The sequence below is a fragment of the Pyxicephalus adspersus genome, chromosome 6 (assembly GCF_032062135.1).
Source record: "Pyxicephalus adspersus chromosome 6, UCB_Pads_2.0, whole genome shotgun sequence".
Taxonomy (NCBI): domain Eukaryota; kingdom Metazoa; phylum Chordata; class Amphibia; order Anura; family Pyxicephalidae; genus Pyxicephalus; species Pyxicephalus adspersus.
The window spans coordinates 78,501,041-78,521,515 of record NC_092863.1 but is presented as its reverse complement, the minus strand read 5'-3'; the positions used below and the strand labels follow the sequence as shown (position 1 = coordinate 78,521,515).

At 37.0% G+C, this 20,475-nt stretch overlaps 1 protein-coding gene across 1 annotated transcript in view; it reads right to left on the bottom strand.

Annotated features, from left to right (window-relative positions):
* Nucleotides 1–13,071: 13,071 nt before the first annotated feature.
* The window catches only part of F2RL1 (F2R like trypsin receptor 1), an 11,573-nt gene continuing 4,169 nt past the window's right edge, over nt 13,072–20,475 (bottom strand). Inside the window, exon 2 of the mRNA XM_072416293.1 lies at nt 13,072–16,098. Within this exon, the coding sequence (XP_072272394.1) occupies nt 14,999–16,098 (1,100 nt within the window). The 3' untranslated portion in view covers nt 13,072–14,998. The remainder of the gene's footprint in view (nt 16,099–20,475) is intronic.

Genomic DNA, 20,475 nt, shown 5'->3' with positions numbered 1-20,475 from the left:
TCTCTGCTCCTTCACTTCCACTAAGATCGTTCGTCCCCATCGTCCGTGGAACCGCCAGGACGGTCGTTCGGGCGATGGATAATGTGCGCTGTAGACACACAAGATTCTTGTCCGATATCAGCCCTGAGCCGATTATTGGACAAGAACTATTGCAAGTGTGTATGTAGCCTAAGCATTGCTTCTTCTAGAAAACAAAATGTTAACTATACATTGCCGGCCCAGTAGATTTTAGTGACTTTAGTGAATGTATTCTGTCTCTTCTGTCATCTCTATACACTACCTTTATTATTAAATTCTATTTATACCCTTTGCTTTGCAATAACAAGGAGAAGTTATTTGCAAACACAGAACATATAATTAAAGCAATCATGTGGTTAATAGTAAGTATGCAGCTTGATTAATTCAGACAGGAAAAGGTAACTGAACATTAGTGAGTAAGCTGATTTTTTTTCCAAGTCATGGTGCATTTTAAAATTTTAACACAATATATAACTTTATCTGCAGAATTCAAAATATAAACATAACTTTTCCTGCAATACTCACCTATTATCTTATCTTATTATTATAAGTTGTACCCTGTAGGTATTTCACTAAAATTCTGTGTTGAACAATGACCAATGTTATTCAATCCACTTCTTTTGAGCTCAAACTTTTGTGTACTCCTGGATTAGAAAAGGGTAGTCAGGTGACTCCTAGAAAAAATGTGAATAAATATTTGGGGGATGAGTAACATTGAACGATGAGTTCCACTTCAACCTGTTAACCTGGCACAGGGACACAAAATTTTCCTAGTAGGTCACCTTTCTCAACCTTTTCTTTTATCATGAAAAAATCCCTAAAAACTATTTTTGGGTCAATGTGAAAATATGGGAAAAGACACCTGTGTAACACATTGTCAGTACACACCGACAATAATGGAAACATGTAAAAATGACAATGTACTATTATTCATCAGATCCATGTCTGGAGTCCAGTAATATGTGGTAATGGTATTTAAACAAATCATGTAAAACGAGGAGCCACCTTACAGTTTATATATCAAAAAGACAACATAAACTAACACAATGCACACATGTTGATATAAAAGTACTGTCTGCTATTTATCAGTAAGGTGTCAAGAGTCAGGCTGGAGTCTATGAATATAAGCTAATTATGTAAAAGAGAATGTTATTAAGTCAAACAAACACTTTAAACCTTCTAAATTAGGTTTATTCTGGAGATAATCTAGAGAGTTACAGTGCCACATCCATATCAAACAATATACAGTATTTATTGAACCAATTTTTACATAGATTTTAAAGACACCAAATTACAATGGTTCTATCTAATACACATTGGTAAAAATCCATTTAAAAATTGGTTCAATAAATACCTAAAACCTTCTGTCAGCAAGTTGATTTCAATTCAGAAATGTTTCATATTTGTTTAGTTTTAAAAATTAATACAAATATACAGTAAGAATAGCAATCCTTCCTTTGTATGTTAATGTTTGCCACTCCATAATTTATAGGTAAATAAAAAGTAGAGAGAAGAAAGCTGAAGTTTTTTAGGCAAAACCAATTTGTATTGTATATTTCACAGGATTAATCATATATAACAACAATGGTGATGTGTGGTCATTTACATTAAATAAGCATGGGATATGTAGACCATTAGTTATACATGTCAGATACCTGACTAAATAATACGAGTATAAGACGTAAAGTCTCTTGTTCCAACACGTTTCACTGTGCGGCTTCTTCAGGGGATTGGCAGAGACCAATAATACTCGTTATCCAGTGTAGCTAGTTGTCTCATTGGGGTTAGCATTATAAGTCCATAATGATGAGGAGAGGGATATAAGATCCAGAAAATTCAGGATACTGCAAGAAGACATTGCAGATCAGCAGCATGTATATTGAAAAGATGACAGTAGCAGGGGGTCAGCTTTCCATTTGGTGAGGTATAGGTAGGTGTAGGTGTGCGTTGATGGAATGGCAGCAAGGGATTAAGGGGGTTAACTGGAGCCAGCTAATTTTACTATTGGACATCTACGTGGGTGCTGTAGAGACGCTGACTCCCCGCCCTCACAAGACCGGAAGCCAATCCTTTTTACCCCCTGCTGCCATTCCATCAACACACACGTTGCAGGCTGATACCTATACTTCACCAGAAGTTACTGGCCTCATATTGAGACTGCTAAAAGTCTTCAGCTTCTCTGGCATTTTCACTCTGTGTCTTCCAACAGAACATGCCAGCAGCCGGCCCAGTTACTTGTACAATGCATGCCATCTTGTAACAGTGGTGCCACCCAACTCAGCCTGGGGCAAGTATTATGTAAAACCTATTTACTCCAGGGACTGTGGTGCGAATATTTATTTTTAATACACTTAAACAAGTTCTCCTTTTCCATGGTAGTTTGTAATGTCTGGGTGAACTGAAACCCATGCGCCATTCTTGGTGGGAGATGTCTAACAAATATGTAAATTACTTAAGTGGCTGAAAAGACAATTCTGTTGATCTTAGGCTGCATACATGCGTCAGACAATCCACACTGGGTATGAATGATTGTGTCTATCTGGTGCGAGAATCTGACATGGGTACAAAGGTTGCCTGATGCAGTTCATCAAAACGTCACCGTGGATGTATGAACAACAATCAGAAATGGCCACTAGGTGATGGATGGATGTACACTCTTCATAGAACAGCACCAAGCGAGCGGTCTACTCTTCACTTCCACTGCGGTTGTTCATGTTCCATCATTCGTGGATCCGCCAGGACCAATCCATGAATGACGTCGGACAGCTGCTGTACACATGTCAGATTCTCGTCTAAGTTGAGCTGGACTGTTCATATTGGCTAAGAATCGTCTGACATGTGTACATAGCCTGACATAGGCTGGTCTCAGACACATTCCAGAGCTGTGCTATGTGCAGATTGTCGTACACACAGATGAATGGAATTTGGAGAGTAAATCCTAATTTTTCAAACATGGATTTCGTTCCATCCTGGTACTGTGAAGACAGGGAACAATCTTTACATAAAATTCTTGTTCAATGCATAGCACTGCTATATGCAAATATGGCCATTTGTACCTGTTAAAGAAACACAATGAGATACAAGTAAAAAATGTCAGCATCATAAAGTGATAAAATTAGATTGTCCAGGTTATCAGAGTTCTTCTGTGTCACTGTTTCTGAGTTCAATGTCTACCAGCTTTAAGTAACCACAAGATAAAATACATTGTTAAAGATATCTTCATTTAAGTGGTGCACATAAGCAATAAGCAATTGCAACTCTGAATAAAGTGTTTACACACATCTTTTCATCAAGGGAGAATAGAATCTAATTAACTCTCACTGGTTATCTTCAATGGAGAGCTATCACAGTAGGTTTGTGTTCTGAATAAACATCTTTACAGTAATAGATAAATGTGTGTATTGGAAACTAGATACTCGCCCCAATCCTCTTCTGGAGCCAACACTTCTAAAATTCATTACTTTTAGGTTTGCCTTTATGTGGAGCATATTTTGGTGTTAAAGAATATCTAAACCAAAAATATATAATATATAAAATGTTATATAATAATAATGATTTATTGTAATGTATTAATAATAATTTATTGTAATATATTAAAGCTTACCAGCTGCTCTCCCTTTATATTGATAACAGTGCAAATAAAACACTTCCTGTTCCTTTGTGTCTACACTCACTTCTCCATGTCATCAACTCATAAAAGCCATGGTTGTCACACATCCCTGCTTTTGTTTATCTTTATTACACAGTGGATGAAACTAGTAATTTACTAAAGACAGTTTTCTAGGTAATTGAACATTTTTTTGTTTTGAACATTGTTAAAAATGTTACGTATCTACCATATGCAAGGACTATAATATAATATATTTGGGAATAAAAAAATGGAAGAATATTTTTTTGTTTGGTTTGAAGACATCAAGGTAGACCATACTGGGTGCTGGGGAAGTTTGAGGAAAAGAGCTGGGAACCAGTTAAATGTATACTTCATAATAATAATAATACACAGTATTTATATAGCTTCATGACAGTCTTTCTCAACCCTTTTAACATAGGGGAACCCTTGTATTAACTTTAGGTATTTAGGGAACCCCTAATATTTTTACTATATCTACAGCTCACAATATTAGCAAGGTGGACAGTGAGAAGAATGCCTCTTAGGCTGCATAGACAGGTGCAATAATTGTCATTGGAAATGATCTTTCACGATCCCTTCCAACGACTGCACAATGCATGAACAAGTGTTGTACATACAGAACCGCTCAGCTCTAGGAAGAGAGGAGGGGGAGAACGACAGACTGGCACCCTGCTGCGTGCTCCCTCCCTTCACTTCTATTAAGATCGTTCATCGTCCATCGTCCGTCGATCCGCCAGGACGGTCATTCGGACGATGGACGATAGGCTCTGTACACACGCCAGATTCTCGCCCTGAGCCAATTATCGGACGAGAACCATTACAAGTGTGTACGTAGCCTTACATTGCTGGCCATTCAGAGGAATGCCACCTTTGTAGATTGCCAAAAAGATCATTGGTGTCACTTAAATTGACCTGGGAAGCACAAATTGCTTATTTTACAACAAACGCCTATCAACCTCTGGAGAAATCCTAGTTGAGTGACACTGTTGTATGATTTTCCCCTAAGTTTTTTCCCAGTGTATGTTGTACTAGTATAATGGATTGTATTTAAATGGAATCTTAATTGCAGTACCTTTTGTCCTGTAGATTTTATTACGGTCATTACCAGTATACATTACTGCCTCCATTACTAAGAATCATTGGATCTCTCTATTGCCCTGCCTTCAAGAACAAATAGCAAATAACTGTCAAGTAAGGCTATTAGTCTGTGTAATCATTAACAGTAACTCATACTCTTCATACATACCAGGCTTAGAAGGTTGTCCTGGGGTTTTGTAAAGGTTAATATACAATATCACAAAGTATTTCACAATGTGTATACTACATCATAGTCTTATCTTTACTGCTTTATTTTAAATATGTTGGTATGTTCATAATATTCCTTCAAGCAAATCTAAAAGTGGGTGGTAATATAGCATACCAGGTCAGATGCCAACAGATGTCTGAAAAATCTTTATTCAATTCATAAATTTGCCTATTACTGTTATCAGGTAAACTAAACATATACCGGTGCTAAAAACATTGTATATATTCATGTATGATATTCAGAAAAAAGGTCATTATGGTATGTTACAGAGAAGGGACAACTGGAATGAGATAAAGATTTTGAAATTCGTCCTAGGGTTCTTTGTGTTCTATGTAACATTCCCTGTTTGTATTGTCCAATGTTTTGGGGAGTTGCGGCAGCTGGTAAAAGGCCCATGAAAGATACACTAATGGTTATTGTGTATAAATGTATCATGTAAATGATACAAGTTGATCATAGTATATATTTCCACTGACCAATACAAATAATGCAAATCATACAAGGTACATAATATTTCTGCATGGGCTAGTAATGTTTTTGTATCTTGGATTACCATATGTCCTTGTTGTTTTTAGGATCCATATCTTTACACTCTGATTACATTCCATGTTATGTCCTTTATTATATTGTTGTAATATGAAAATGCAAAAATTAAAATAAAGAATGTTATTCTTTAAAATAAAAAAAAATCTGATTACCTAAATGCAAGAATTTTTTCCATTTTCCCTATATATGGATTTTTAATAAATCATTTAGTAAACACACAAATTTGTAAAAATCTGCCCTGGAAGTTCATATCCATACTTTAATAAAAATAAATTCCAGGCAGTGCCAGTAGGTATCCCTAAAGCAAATTAGCCAACAACTATGTTGGTTCTTGTTGACATCTCATATTCTTCATAGAAAGTCCTTTATTTTAAAACTGCCCTGGCAAACGAAAGGGCAAACATCTGTAATACATTTAATGATAACCTTGCAGAATATTTTCCTTTATTTCTGAACATTCTGGATTTCATGAAACTTGAAAGATTAAACTTTGTGTGTAATTTGAAAATGTGTTTAGTTTGTAAATGGGTTTATATTTATTTGTTCTATTTTTTGTTTATTTTCAGTTACACATGGAATAGCAAAATAAACATGTCAAATGTTTACAAGGAAAAAAAGTTGAGGATTGCATTATAAAGAGGTAAAGTATTTGTTAGTCAATAAACCGTGCCATGATGCATACACATATTTCACATTGTGACAATATTTATCACAATAAACATTTGAAGACATTCTCTTTATTCTTTTTGTACAAATAAATATTTCAGCTGGTTCTTCAAGAATAAACCTAGTTGGGTGATGTTTTTTTTAAAACCTACCATGGCCATCCAGACTAACATAAGGGTCCCAAATTTTGTAAGAGTAAACAATAAAACTCAATATTGATTTTCATCTGAGAAGATGAACGAGTGGCGTACAGGCCAAAAACACCAATAGGCACCCAAATAATTACAAATGGATTACACCCTAATGTGTAACATGATGAGCATTAAGCTACGTACACACGTCCAATGGTTCTCGCCCAATAATCGGCTTAGGGCCGATATCGGAAAAGAATCTGGTGTGTGTACAGCGCCCATCATCCATCGTCCGAACGACCGTTCTGGCAGATCCGCGGACGATGGACGATGAACGATCCTAATGCAAGGGAAAGGGTAGAGCATGCAGCAGGGTGCCGCTCCATCGCTCTCCCCCTCCCCTCTCCGTAAAGCAGAATTGTGCTGTATATACAGCACTCGTTCATGCATCGTGCAGTCCTTAAGCTGCGTACACACTTGCAATTTATGTCGTTGGAAAGGATCTTTCACGATCCTTTCCAACGACAAGGGACTGCACGATGCATGAACGATGGAGAGGGGAGGGGGAGAGCGACGGAGCGGCACCCTGCTGCCCGCTCTCCCCCTTCCCTTTCATTAGGATCGGTTGTCGTCCATCGTCCGTGGATCTGGCAGGACGGTCGTTCGGACGATGGACGACACCGACTGTACACACGGCAGATTTTCGCCCGATATTTGGCCGATGCCGATTATCGGGCGATAAAAATCTGCCGTGTGTACGTAGCTTTAGTTGTTGAAAAGGATTGTGAAAGATCCTTTCCAACTACTATAATTGGACATATGTATGCGGCTTTATGCCATGCACATGAATAGTAAAATGGAAAAGCTATTGTTGATGTTTCTACAGTAATTCTAAATAGCAGTAAAATGGTAAATTACATAGACTTTGGAAAGCCACTGTAAAGCCGTACCACTGTTTATCAATAGACCCAAAAGTTTCCTTCAGGTTGATTTTCAACTTTGAAAAGTAAAAGGGTTAAAATGTACAAAAGGTTCAAGTTGGAATTGATAAATTTATTTCTAAGACATTCAGTTCTGATGTCTGATGTCAACCTTGGTATGCATAGTATTCTTAATCATAGGTCCCAATAAAAAATCAGAAAGCAGCAAATTGGTACAAACTGCAAATCCTTAATTTCCAATAATAAGTTCTTCCGGGCCTCTTTTCACTAAATTTATGGTCGAGTTGACAAGAGCATAAAACAATGTGGGATTTCACTAGCCATTACTTGAACCTCATTATAATTAAAACATATATTTGCTGGGAATGATAGGGATAATAACAAACACCTTTAAAAAAAAGATAACTTTAGGTACAGCGACCCCCATACTGCACCCCATATTTCTATACAAGCCACAGTATGGTGTAATATTGCAGAATATAACCCTGAGCAGATGCTATAGCTTTTTGAGAAAATTATTTGCTGCTTTTTCATCTAAGCCAGAATCAAAAGGAAATTCCAACTCAGACTGCACAAAGTCTCATTTTATCACCACCGTTTCCACCCAAGTCTTGGAGATGTTAATCACAAAGCTGTGTGAGATAATGATACAGCATTAGTAATTGTTCTCATGGGATTTGCAGAAACATCTGGAAAACACTCAATAGCAGATTTTAATACTTTTAGGTCTCCTTTCTTGGACTGACTTCCTTAATGTCCTTCTTACAGTATGTGCTTAATCCAATTACCCAAAGATTGCTACACAAGTGGATCGAAATCTCAGATAGCTTTCACTTTTATCTACAGAGCTTTATGTTTGCCAGTGTCTTCAAAAGGAAGAGAAGGATTACCCTTCAGTTTTGATACACCAACATCAAGACATGGGCACTTAGCCAACTTCCTAACATGCTTACCATCTCAGGGATTCCTGCATGTAACCATACAAGGAGCAAATGATGGATATTCTGCTTCCTTTTCATCCCTCCTTGTCTCTACAGATCACCCAAACCTATGATTCAGAATCTAAATCATTGGTGTCAGCTTGCAGATGTGGCAGGGTCTGGGGGTGGTAAATAATTGGAAAGTGTCTCCAAATGACCTAAAAATGTACCTCTCACCTCTGCAAGCAAGCTAGAACGCATTCAATTTTAAATTGCACCCTACAGTTTATTTTTTTTCAGTGATTTATGACTTGTTTCATAAGCATTTCCTTTCCTGTACAGTGAAAATGTAGAGCTATAAATAGGCAACCATATGGAAACTAGGCTTTTCCCCTCCAACGCAGCTACACACACCATCTGGAATGCTTCACTATAGTTTTCCAGTAAACGATGATAAAGTTTGTCATATCTAATATGATTCATGTCTCTATGTTATCATATAGGTATTATTACTTTTATTTGTACTTTTTTTGGCCAGTTAACGGTTTTGAAAAGCTTAAACCTGACAACTGCTGATCAGCAAAAGTATACAATGAATACTTATTAAAAAATAAAATAAATCTTTATCAACGCAAAAGATGCTATTCGCATTGTAGAGCTGGAACCTCTATGTGCATGTACAGCACTTAAAGTGCAACTGTGCCCAGAATAAATAGAATTTCAATATTCAACTTACTTTGCAAACAGTAAAAAAGCTTTAAAACAAGATGTCACTGACCTTTCTAGCTGCTTGTACTATGAAGAAAATAATTCTGATGACAACAAGGACTGTTATGGCAGATTCAGACTTTCTGGCAGCTGGCACCTTGCATTTGCCCATTGTGGTTGACAGGCTAAACGATTTGTTTAGGCAGTGGGCGGAATAGTTAAATGACTGCATGTAGTTTCTGATAATGCAACATCTACCATGAACACTATCATTTTTTACATTATGGAAGTCAGATGGTTCTGATAATTGCCAAGCCTCATAGTGAAATAATCAAGGAAAAGTAGAAAGAAAGAGAGAGCGCACTTTTCCTTAATTATAAATAAATAGGTAATTACTCCCAATGCATTTTTACAGAAATTACTGGAAACAGACGTGCATTGCTGCATGTTTTTAAAACAAGTTGCAATACACTTTGTATTGAATCACATTATGCCTCATAATGCTGACATGAGTCAATGTTTATCTTAACGCATGTGTTGTCTGGTGCTTTGAGGTTTTGTATGAATTTCAATGAATTTTAATTAAAGGAAAACACGTAGCTGTGAATCCAGACAGCTTTTACTGGTCAGAACAAGTTAAAACTTTATACATAGTCTGGTCTAAGTTTCACTAAAATAATAATAATAAATTCACTAAAATAATAAATAAATAAATGTTCAGTACATCTCTGTAATGCAATCACATTTTCTTGACCTCCATGAAATGAACGCTTGAGTGAGTGCTTAAGCCCTGCTGAGCTGAAAACCCTGCCTGTGCAGCACAAAAATCCCTAGCAGAATAATCAGCCTTGCAGGAGTGGGCATAGGTAAGTATAAGGGCCCCTGGACCCTTCTCAGCCAACAGATGCCCCAATTCAGTTCAGCAGGGGTGGCCCCCAAGTCTGTTCTGCACAGCAGCCCACTGTTGACTACGTCCACCTCTGCAGCCTTGCTTTGGTATTCCCTGCTAGATTACAAAACACATAGTTTTTTCCATGACATTAGGGATGTTCTATTGTACACACACACACACACACACAAATATATATATATATGTATATGTATATACATATACATATATACACTGCAAAAGTAAACAAATTGTCTAGACTCTCAAATCCTGCCAGGATGTAGGTGTGCCTTAATTATCCTCAATTACAAAGCACAGCTACTGGCCCTACATTTCATGTCATGGGATCAGAAAGTCTGTGCCTGAAGCAATATAAGGGAAATGACTTTAGGGTATTGACCATGCAGCTGGGAGAAAGCTGCAGGATTGGGTTATAAGGTTTTACTAAACAAATATTTAGCCCACTCTGTCTCATAAATTACCCCTATGCAGAAGTGGTACTTCAACTTTTTTTGTGTTGCCATTAGTTTAGTTTAATTAGGACAAGCCTGGCTGCACTAAGAAATATCCTGGCCCTGGAACAATCATACCTGTGATAACTCTACAAAGGGCACAGCATAGCCAATATAAACTTTCACTATTTACAATGGAAAACAAAACAGTGAAACAAAAGCCTTTGTCAAAACATAAAATCTGGTTATGTAAGACTATAAGCAAACAATTTGTTTAATCCATATTACATTTAAGCACCTTACGCTTTATATGACCATGACTACTCAATCCTAATGCCGAGGCACTAGCGTTGGCCATGATTAAGGTTCACGTGTCACTATTCTGGAATAGTTGTGCATGTTAGAATTTACCTTAATTTGTTGCATACTCGTCCTTAAAGTAATACTGCATTGCAAAAACAATAAGGCAGTACCAAGGAAGCAGGTACCATGTTGTGGAATCTTACTTTTCAAGCACTTTTTGCCTGCATAAAAACAGCATTTACAAGTAAAAGAACACAGGAACTACCATAACCTTCTAATCTGTCAGACATGCATTACTGCATTTGACATGCCAGCATTGTTCATTGGGTGCCTAGAATTTTAATCCTACTACTACTTCTTGAAATATTCTGAAGCAGCCTTTGCTCCAGGAAAGGGAAATACTGAAGACTTTTATTACTCTCTATTTACCCAAGGTCAAGTCAGAGTACTTCTTCACTTTAATGGTTACCTGCAATGTAAGTCATAACAACCTTTCAAAGGTACAAAGGCTCTTCTATGTCTGAATACAAAGCTTGGCAAAAAAAAAATTGTCATTTAGAGTATGAAGTCATTAAACCATTTAAAGAGGTATTACTCCCAGATTCTTTTGCTGCATAATATGCTTAGATCCATTCTAAATGATACGATCATACCCACCTCCTAGATAATGTGGTATTTATATTATATTCTGTTATACTACTACAGTTAAGACATAAAAAGCACAGGGAACCTTAGCTAATAACACACATGCAAATCATGAAAGTGAGATCCTAAAGCATACCTAAACTCGGAATTTTCACATTACATAAAAGGGTAGACAACCCTTTAATGTAAAGAAAAAACTCTGTTTGCTTTTTGTTTTTTAGTTTTTAATTGCAACTTTTTTTTAAAAAAAATGGGAGTGCAAAGCCTCCCAGGATACCTAATCACGCACCCTGGCAGACTTGGGTGCTCCTTCTGTGCATGCCCAAGCATCTGGGGCATGCGCAGATGGAGCTTTTTTGTGAAAAAGGAAAAAAAATTGAGGATCTCACTCATGCACAGTGAGATCGGCAGGTATTTTTCCAATCTAGATCAACCGATCTTGCACCTGGGTCGGCCATAGAAAAAAAAAACCCGAAGAAGAGGCGAAGATGGAGGTGCCCAGAGTGCTGGGACGATGCAGGACCCAATAGAAGAGACCTCTGGATGGATCAGACTGGCTTGCAGGATTGAAAGTAAGTGTATTTTTTGTGTTTTGGGGGATTTTGAGTTTAGTTCCTCCTTAATTGTTCTAGGTCTGTGACTATAAAGTATTGGAGAATTATGTCAACAGGAGAACCAACAAATTATTTTTTTTTTCTGGCTTTTTATCTTGACATTGGGCTATCGATTACTTTTTTTTTGTTTTTAAGCTTGATGTAACTGTCTACTTCATCTTTTATTATTGCTAAATGTATTTCTTATTCTTTTGTTACTCCACACTTTTTATGTATGGGTATTTATATGTTTTTATGTGTGTACTGTTCATTGCGTCCTCCACTATTATAACACACAAAGTCTATTTATCTGTGCATTACAAATTCAATGCAGTGCACTGTAGATCTGCACTGTGGTTCAAACACTGTCCAAATGTCCTTTATAATGCATTTCATGTGTGAATAAACCCTATGTTTACAGCACCTAGACACCAACAGATGTCAAACTGCTTTCTTCATTCTCCCAGGGGGTCTAAAGGGGTGGTAAATGCATTGTATCACTATGCCCGTTTTGGTTTTCTAAAAACCAGATTCATTAAGTTACACGAAATATAAATTGCAAAATTTTGAAGTGTTGCCCATGTAAATACTTTTGTTAATATGCCCCAACGCACACCAGACTTTTCTTTTTACCCGCTGAATCTTCATTGGGGAATGTTGCCATAACTGTTATACATAAGATCTCTTGTAAATTTGGTTAACTAGGGTCAAGCCACAAATTATTTTCTACTAGGTTTGGAAAGAGTGGGATAGAGAAAAGAATTAAAAGCCAACAGGTTTATTAGAGGGATTTACCCTCATTTCCCGTTCTACCGCCAAACTTTTTAACCAAACAGAAAGGAAAAATCTGCTTAACAGAAAATAATAAAAAAATATTGCCGGGAAACTGTAAACTAGTCAAAATGGTAAGGTGCCCATGTAGCTGACAGACGAGGAGGTAACACCTAGTGGCCTTTGGCAGAGACCCCCTGCACAATAGACACAATCAGTTTGTAGCTGGTAAGACCAGGAGCTCATTTGAAGGGTTGCTGGATTAATGGCCGCTTCCTCATAAGAGACTGGACAGGAGCACCCCATCTTTCTTTAGAGGAGCGCCTCTAAACCTGGTCACTACATTTGCCAATTTTAACAGTGCCTTGTAAGACAAATATTTATTTCCTCTTTTCTGATATCCTAGATTCCTGAGAATAATTGTCCTGGATTATTCCCTGGAGAGCAGTAAATGCAGAAAAAAGCTGTTACCTGGATTCAAAACATGAAAACATAAGGTGCTTTATGATATGCTAGCAATAACACAAATTAAAAGTAATAATCACAAACAATTTATAATAGTTTATAATATTTTATGATCAAATGCATGCAAAATACAAAAATATATAAAACAACGCTGAAAATATTACTGCTTAAAGTGTAAATAAAACATATCTAGGATTCTTATTGATTACTAAAATGTTGCGTTATAATCTCATCAACGATAACTGGCATAGTTATGTACAGTACTTACAAACTGCAATACAGTCTTCTGCTAAAACAGGCATGTAGAATAACAACCTATCGCTCCACATGAAATAGCAGTGATTTACTTCAAGTTAAAGGAATTTTTTTCTAAAAAGGAGTATGGTGGGTGCTACTGCTATTGAAAATGTTAGTAGCCTATTCTGATTCTCTGCTTTCTAAGTCCTTGACCTGCAAAAAAAATGCTGATCGAGGGAGTCACAAAAAAGTCAGATGTTCTGATCTATAAACTTGGTTCAGGTTAGCAAATTTGTGTAGCAAGTTGGTTACTGAGAGGAATATTTCAACCCTGCAGCGTTTGCACTCCAATGTGGTCCTAACCTCTGCAACAGATTACAGCACACTCCCTAAAATTAACACATCACTTTTAGAAGCTTAGTTGTTTAAAGATTTGTGCAAATCTGGTTACCTGCGCTGCAATTTGTTGGTGCTGGGCGCACACTGTGGGTATGAAAGGGCCCCGACAGTCATACAATTAGCATTTGAAGGACAACTTGGCAATAGCAGCCTAAAGGTAATTTATCATAGCTTTCTTATTATTCAGTCCTAGGGCCTAAATATTTCTAAATGTTGAAATCCCTGTGCAAGGCTATTAATGTCACTAGAAGAGATTTTCAGCTTAGATGTCCTATTTATGTTAGCACTCAGACTTTACTATGCCGAGTATAAGGCCTAGTGCAGACCATGGATTTTTCTTCATTGTCTGGCATTTTCTAACCACCAAGGAAGATTGCACATTTTTAGGTGCTTCTGGCAGTTGGTTGTCTCTTGACCCAACTTTCCAGTAACCACCCTAAAACAGTAGGGTGGTGACTGAAAAGTGCTGGGTGGTGCACCTGGCTAAAAGGGCCTGGGGAGAACACTCAATCAGAAAAACCTTAATTGTTTCACTACTTTGTAAGACATAGGACAATCAGGTGTATATTAGGAAGAAGGGATAAAGATGACAGCGCTGGAGCTTTTTCCTTCAGACATAAGGCTACAAACGCCGCTTCAATATCCCTCCTCTATGAGGTTGTTTTTGCAGAGTGTATAGCAGATAGGGACCCAAAAAAATACCCATTTTTAGCTTTTATAATGTTACTGTATTTGTGAAATGCATGCCCCAGATAATTCATATGTTTGCTCAATTCATTATTTTTGAATAACTAAATTGTTTATTTTAAAATGTAAGGAAACCTTTTTTTTATTGTTGATGGTAAATCCATCCACTGAGCCATTTACAGTCAATAAAGGCAAAACAAAGCAGTAGAGTTGCCTGACCGTAAACCACAAGCCAGCATACTTTGAAGTGCTTTCATGTGTCCATAACAGGACAAAAAAATATTCCAAGGTATTATTTTTTTTTAGATTGAATACTACTTCATGTTCCCCAAGGAACCAACAATGTTTGTCTGTAAAACATTTGGATAATAGTCATACAATGTCATAGCTACTGTGTCACTAGAGAACTCAGCGACACTTTAGAAGGCTAGAAGGGATTAGATTACTGCAAAGAAACATACAACAGTGTTACATATATTCACAGAACACATTTTGTAAACACTGGCGATAAAATAAAAATTCATACATTAGAAGTGAAAATGTTCCAAAAATATTCATTCTCTGTACAATGTCCACATTTCCTGTGCTAGAAAGGCCAGCATCCTCACACAGCAAATAAAAGGCATATAATTCCATAACCTTCCAGATAAAAGTCATAGGTCCATTGTCTCTTTAATATTACAGTATCACCTAACATGTACTGGTTTTTGTGTTACTGGAGCTAGAGGTGTATGTGTTTGACTTTCTGGAATATTTCATAGAACTAAATGAGATCTGCATCCTTTCTACAGTTCTGACGCTTCTGCAGAGGAAAGTGTTTTTAACATTGTCTCTGAAGTCCTTGGACACAAAGTAGTAGACAAAAGGATCGATGCAGCTGTTGAGTGCGGAAAGACACAGGGCAGTAATGTAAAAGGCGTAGATGTTGCCAACATGGCTCTCCTTAATAGTGGCATAATTCACCAGCAACAGAATATTACTGGGCAGGAAACACACGAGACACATAATCAGCACAGTAATGATCAGCATAATGGCTTTCTTCCTCTTTTTACCAATATTTTCATCTGTAATAGAAGCGTTCAGTGTTCTGATCATCAACACGTAAGCCACTGAGACGAGGATTGCTGGAAAGAAGAAAAGCCCGATGGCAAGGGATAGGAAGTAGTTAAACATATCCGAGGCTAAAACGCTGAGTGGTAAGACATCATGGCATGTTGTGATATTAACATTGCTGACATAAACTGTTTGATCATAGAGATACAATGGAATTGTGCTCAGAATAATGACAACCCATATTATGCCTGAAACAATGAAGGCAATTTTAGTCTTTTTCCGGGTATGTGAAATAGGATTTACAATGACCCAGTACCGCTGAACGCTCAGACAAGTGATGAACAGGATTGAACAGTACATGTTCCCGTAGAAAAATCCCACAAGGACTTTGCATAGGCCTTCTCCATAAATCCAGTTGTTTCCATTCAGGTGATAGGAAATCTTGAGGGGAATCCAGATAACGAACAGCAAATCAGCCAATGCCAAATTGGCCATATAGATCACAGCTGGGTGTTTTTTCTTGGTGCGGAAAAAGAAAACCCATAATGCAATGGCATTGCTGGGCAATCCAATGACAAACACAATGATATAGATCAAAGGAAGGAAGACTCTTGTTAAGCCGCCAGTCAAAACATTTTTTGCAAAGTCATTTACTGTATATCCATATTTGCCGGTGACGTTGTCGTATGAACCATCTTTGCCAACAAAATTTCGACCTTTTTTGGTTATATTTTCACCTAAAAGAAAGAAAATATCAAAATATTTAGGTTCAGTTTAAATCCTACAACAAATCAATATATGCAAAATACACATACATTATAAATGCAACTTAGATGTATGTCAAGGTAAAAAGTTTGCTGAGTGTGAGAAGAGTTTGGCATTTACAAAGATACAAATAACTCTATAGTCTATAGTCCCTATTTTAGTCAAATGGCAACATAACAAACAAGAATTGTAATCTTTAATAACCACTACAGTATTCTGGGTGGAAAGAATGCTGTAGGCAGGTGGTGGCCCCTGTATTGTGACCCAATTTTGTAACTATTCAAAAACAGCGTGGTTAATAAAGAGGTGCCAGGAGAGAGCACTGCATCAAAAGGCATCAAACTCTTAAATTAGAGATTTACTGAGATTTCCTGCCCTGCTAATAATGGTTTTGGCTGCATAGTTTTTTTTTTTTAAACAAAAGGGTTCATATAATTCATACACACACTGTCACTGTGCACTTATTGCGCCCCAGCGTGTTGCGGAATATTAGCAGGACTGTATGAAATTATTCCTAAACTAAAATTCACAAGGTGTAGGAAATATGCCTTCCTATTGTCATATTGAAATAAACACACAGACACCACAATGTGTTGGGTTACATACTGGACAATGATGTATAAATACGAAAGTGATGTGAACACACTTTAATTTGTTGGAACATACCTATATGTTTTTTAAATAAACCAGAATATCCAGCTGCAAGGACAATGAACTAGAGATCTGTCATTCTGTCATGTTGATGCACCTCTATTACAAATGCTGCCTGGGGGACAATGACAGGCAAGGTAAATACCTTGTTTGAGTTATTTTTTACTTAATTCCAGAAAAAACTAGTTGCTTCAGTTTCCAACCTCATTATTTTCTAAATCTCTGAACAGATAAAACATGAAGGTAAGTCAGAACCCCTGAATGGAAAGTTTGGGGCTGGGTGTATTGATGCACTTGTAATTTTAAATTCTCAACACAGGTTTCCTGCGCTTTTATTATATGTATGCTTTGTGCTGGCAGTAAAACACTGCTCATATTTATAATGATTAGAGTATAATGCAATACTTCCACCATTACACTTCCTTCACCTGACACAAACAAGTCTTCTCCCATGGGTGGCACGCAATATCTTCATTTCTCATGTGTCACACCTTGCACATTCTCTGGCCACAGATATATATTCTATACAATATCATAATATGGACGGAGTAAGGATTTTACACTGTAGTCTTCATCTTTTATCATAAACATTTCCAGACAGTAAGGTTTTATAATTTGCTACATTATGTTATTTCTCTCAATGTGATCATTAACATGAAGAGAAATGTTGGGTGTGAAGACATCATGGCGGACTGACTTACAATGCCTATGGGGTCAGAGCTTTCATAGACTGAAATCTTTAGATTGGCAAAACAATAAGGGAAGAGAATCAATTGCTGCCAGGGAACCACAATAATCGGGACAGGTTTTCTAGCCAAGCCCCTATTGGCCCCTTTCTACGAGTGTGTCAAATTTCAGTTGAAAGCTCAGACTAAAACTGTTACTGTTCTCCTAACAAAAGTGAAATACATCTAGGGATGACATTTCTTCCTCTCATCACTTTAGTTTTTTCTTCCCATTGTAATTTTTATTGTTTACCAGTATTTTTGTCTGACTTTCCTACTACATATTTTGTTTTCTTTTTCAGGACCAATTATGCCATCTCATTCCGAAATCTTTGTCTAGAACATTAGCCATACATATGGCTGGCCTGTAAAATGTATATGTAATATGGATGAGGTCTTAATACACGTGGATAGAGTAGTGATATTAATGTGTTCATATAATAGGGTCTTTATACATTAACATAATTGATATATATCAAATATTTTTGGCATGACAGTGATGTTTTTAGTAATATTTATAAATGAATAATGAAATGCATTTTGCTAAAAGTTAAAAAAAAGAGCCACACTAAAGTAAAAAAAAAAAATTCCTCTAGACAGCAATTTATGGTAAAAGACTTTTTAGGTCACTTTTTAGTCATTTTTCCTACCTGCTAGCAGTTCTTTTGTACAAATTATACACCGACAGACTCCGTGTACATCCCTGTAACTATATAATAAGTGCTAGGTGCTGGAATGATCTTCTATGCTCACGCGTGAATGAGGCAATAGATAGCAGGGATACAGGTTCAAGTCTCTGCCAGAACACTCTCCGCATGGAGTTTGTATGTTATTATTATTATTATTATTACTACTACACAGCATTATTATTATCCAACTGTCCCTCAAAGGAGCTCACAATCTAATGTCCCTACCATAGTCATAGGTCAATAATGTAGTCTAAGGACAATTTTGAGGGGAAGCCAATTAACCTTACTGCATGTTTTTGGGATGTGGCAGGAAACCGGAGTACCCGGAGGAAACCCACGCAGACAAGGGGAGAACCTGCAAACTCCATGCAGATAGTGTCCTGGCCGAGATTCTAACCTGGGACCTAGCGGTGCAAAGCCAAGAGTGCTAACCTCTGAGCCACCGTGCTGTATGTTAACCTGGTGTTAGCGTAGGTTTTTTTACCCACATCTCAAAAACATGCAGGTAGGTTACCGGACATTGGCCATTGTTAATGACAAGTAACTATTGTAGGGACATTAGTTGTTAGCCCCTCTAAAGGACGGTTAGTGATATGACTATGAACTTTGTAAAGAGCTGCATGATATATTGTGGCTCTAAAAATACATTATAATAAGATTCAGCCAAACAAGGCTGAAGGTTACTTTTCCTCATAAATTTGCAGCACTGGAGGAGAAAGTCAACCAATACAGTATGTGGAAATCTGCAGTGTGTAATTGCCCATAATGACAAAACCTGAAAATATTTGCTCTAAGGGTGGACACTTTCTGTACACCAAAGAACTAATCCTGTACAGCAAGTATTATGAGACCTATTTATGACTTTCTTTCCAAAATTAGCGCCTTAAACAATGTCAGTTATATCAAATGATGCTAACTGAAACCAAACACAAAAAGAAAATAGGAGAATATAACTCTACTGTTCCCATAAACACTTTTTATAATTGATTAACAAGGTCTAAAGATATCCCAGGAGCAGGACAGCAATTAGGAAATTGTCTTTCTTCTTGTACTGAAGGTCCCTGTCCTTTGGTGTGTGACACGATAATTATAATATTTGACTAGCAGGCTCCTGAATTTGGCACTAATTGGTCACAATGACTGAGATTCACTGAAACATTAACATGAATATTTAACAAGTCAAGTGCAATGACAACCAGCAAAAGTACATTAACCCACTGCAATAGTTACCACTTCTAAAAAAGGCTACATACCTGGCTATTATCACACTCTGGATTATAGGTCTCATATCACGAACATAAAAAAGTATATTGGATATCAGATATATTACTACCTGCTGATTTTTCAGTCACTTAAAGCACTTAAGCCTGAGAGTAAGTATGACAATTCAGAACCTGGAAGATAGAAATCACATCCCCATGTTGATCACAGAAAGTATTTTCAGATTATAATGGAGTGGTGAATAAAATGAAGAATTCTGATTGGTTACCATGAACCGATGCAGTTTGTATAGAACAATTGTGCTTAGCACTGTATTGCCTAGTTATGTTTATAGTATTTGCAAAAAGCATTTTAGTACAAGTTGCAGTCATTCCTAGGTCACCTATACAAACAAAGTCACACAAAAGGGCTCACATTGAGAAAAAAAAAAATCTGAAAGCTGTACAACCTTCTCTAACAAAGACACTATTATTACAAGGAGATGAACAAACACAGAGCTACCCAAGGAAAGAAGGTGCTGGTTACAATGACGGATTTCATCTACTTTAGTAGTATTCATATTCCCTGGTAAGTCATCAATGGGTCAGCTACCCTGCCCTGTCATTATTGTACACAGAATAGGCTGACAACTAGCAGAGACAGAAATGACAAAAGGAATTCTGACTTATTGTGCACTGCAGGACATCAACACAATCCTGGGGCAAATAGATCAAGTCTGGAGTCATGCAGGCAATGGTCATGTACAATATTACTATGATGCTCCAGAACAACAACATCTTAAGCATTGCAACCATTTCAATGTTTTTAATAAAAGAATCATGGGCAAAAGTCTGATTGACAAGTTCTGTTATTTGCAGTGGTCACACAGACAAATAAATAACATACAAAATAAAGAAAAACAAACATTGCACACACAACAAACCCCTAGGTAACTGCTACAAGAAATTTGGTCTGGAGCTACCCTTAAGACTAAGGCCGCATGACAGGGAGACAGGAAAGGCAGGGGTTAGGTTAAATTTGAAAAATAATAATAATAAATGAAAAAAAGAAAGTGCGAGGGGGG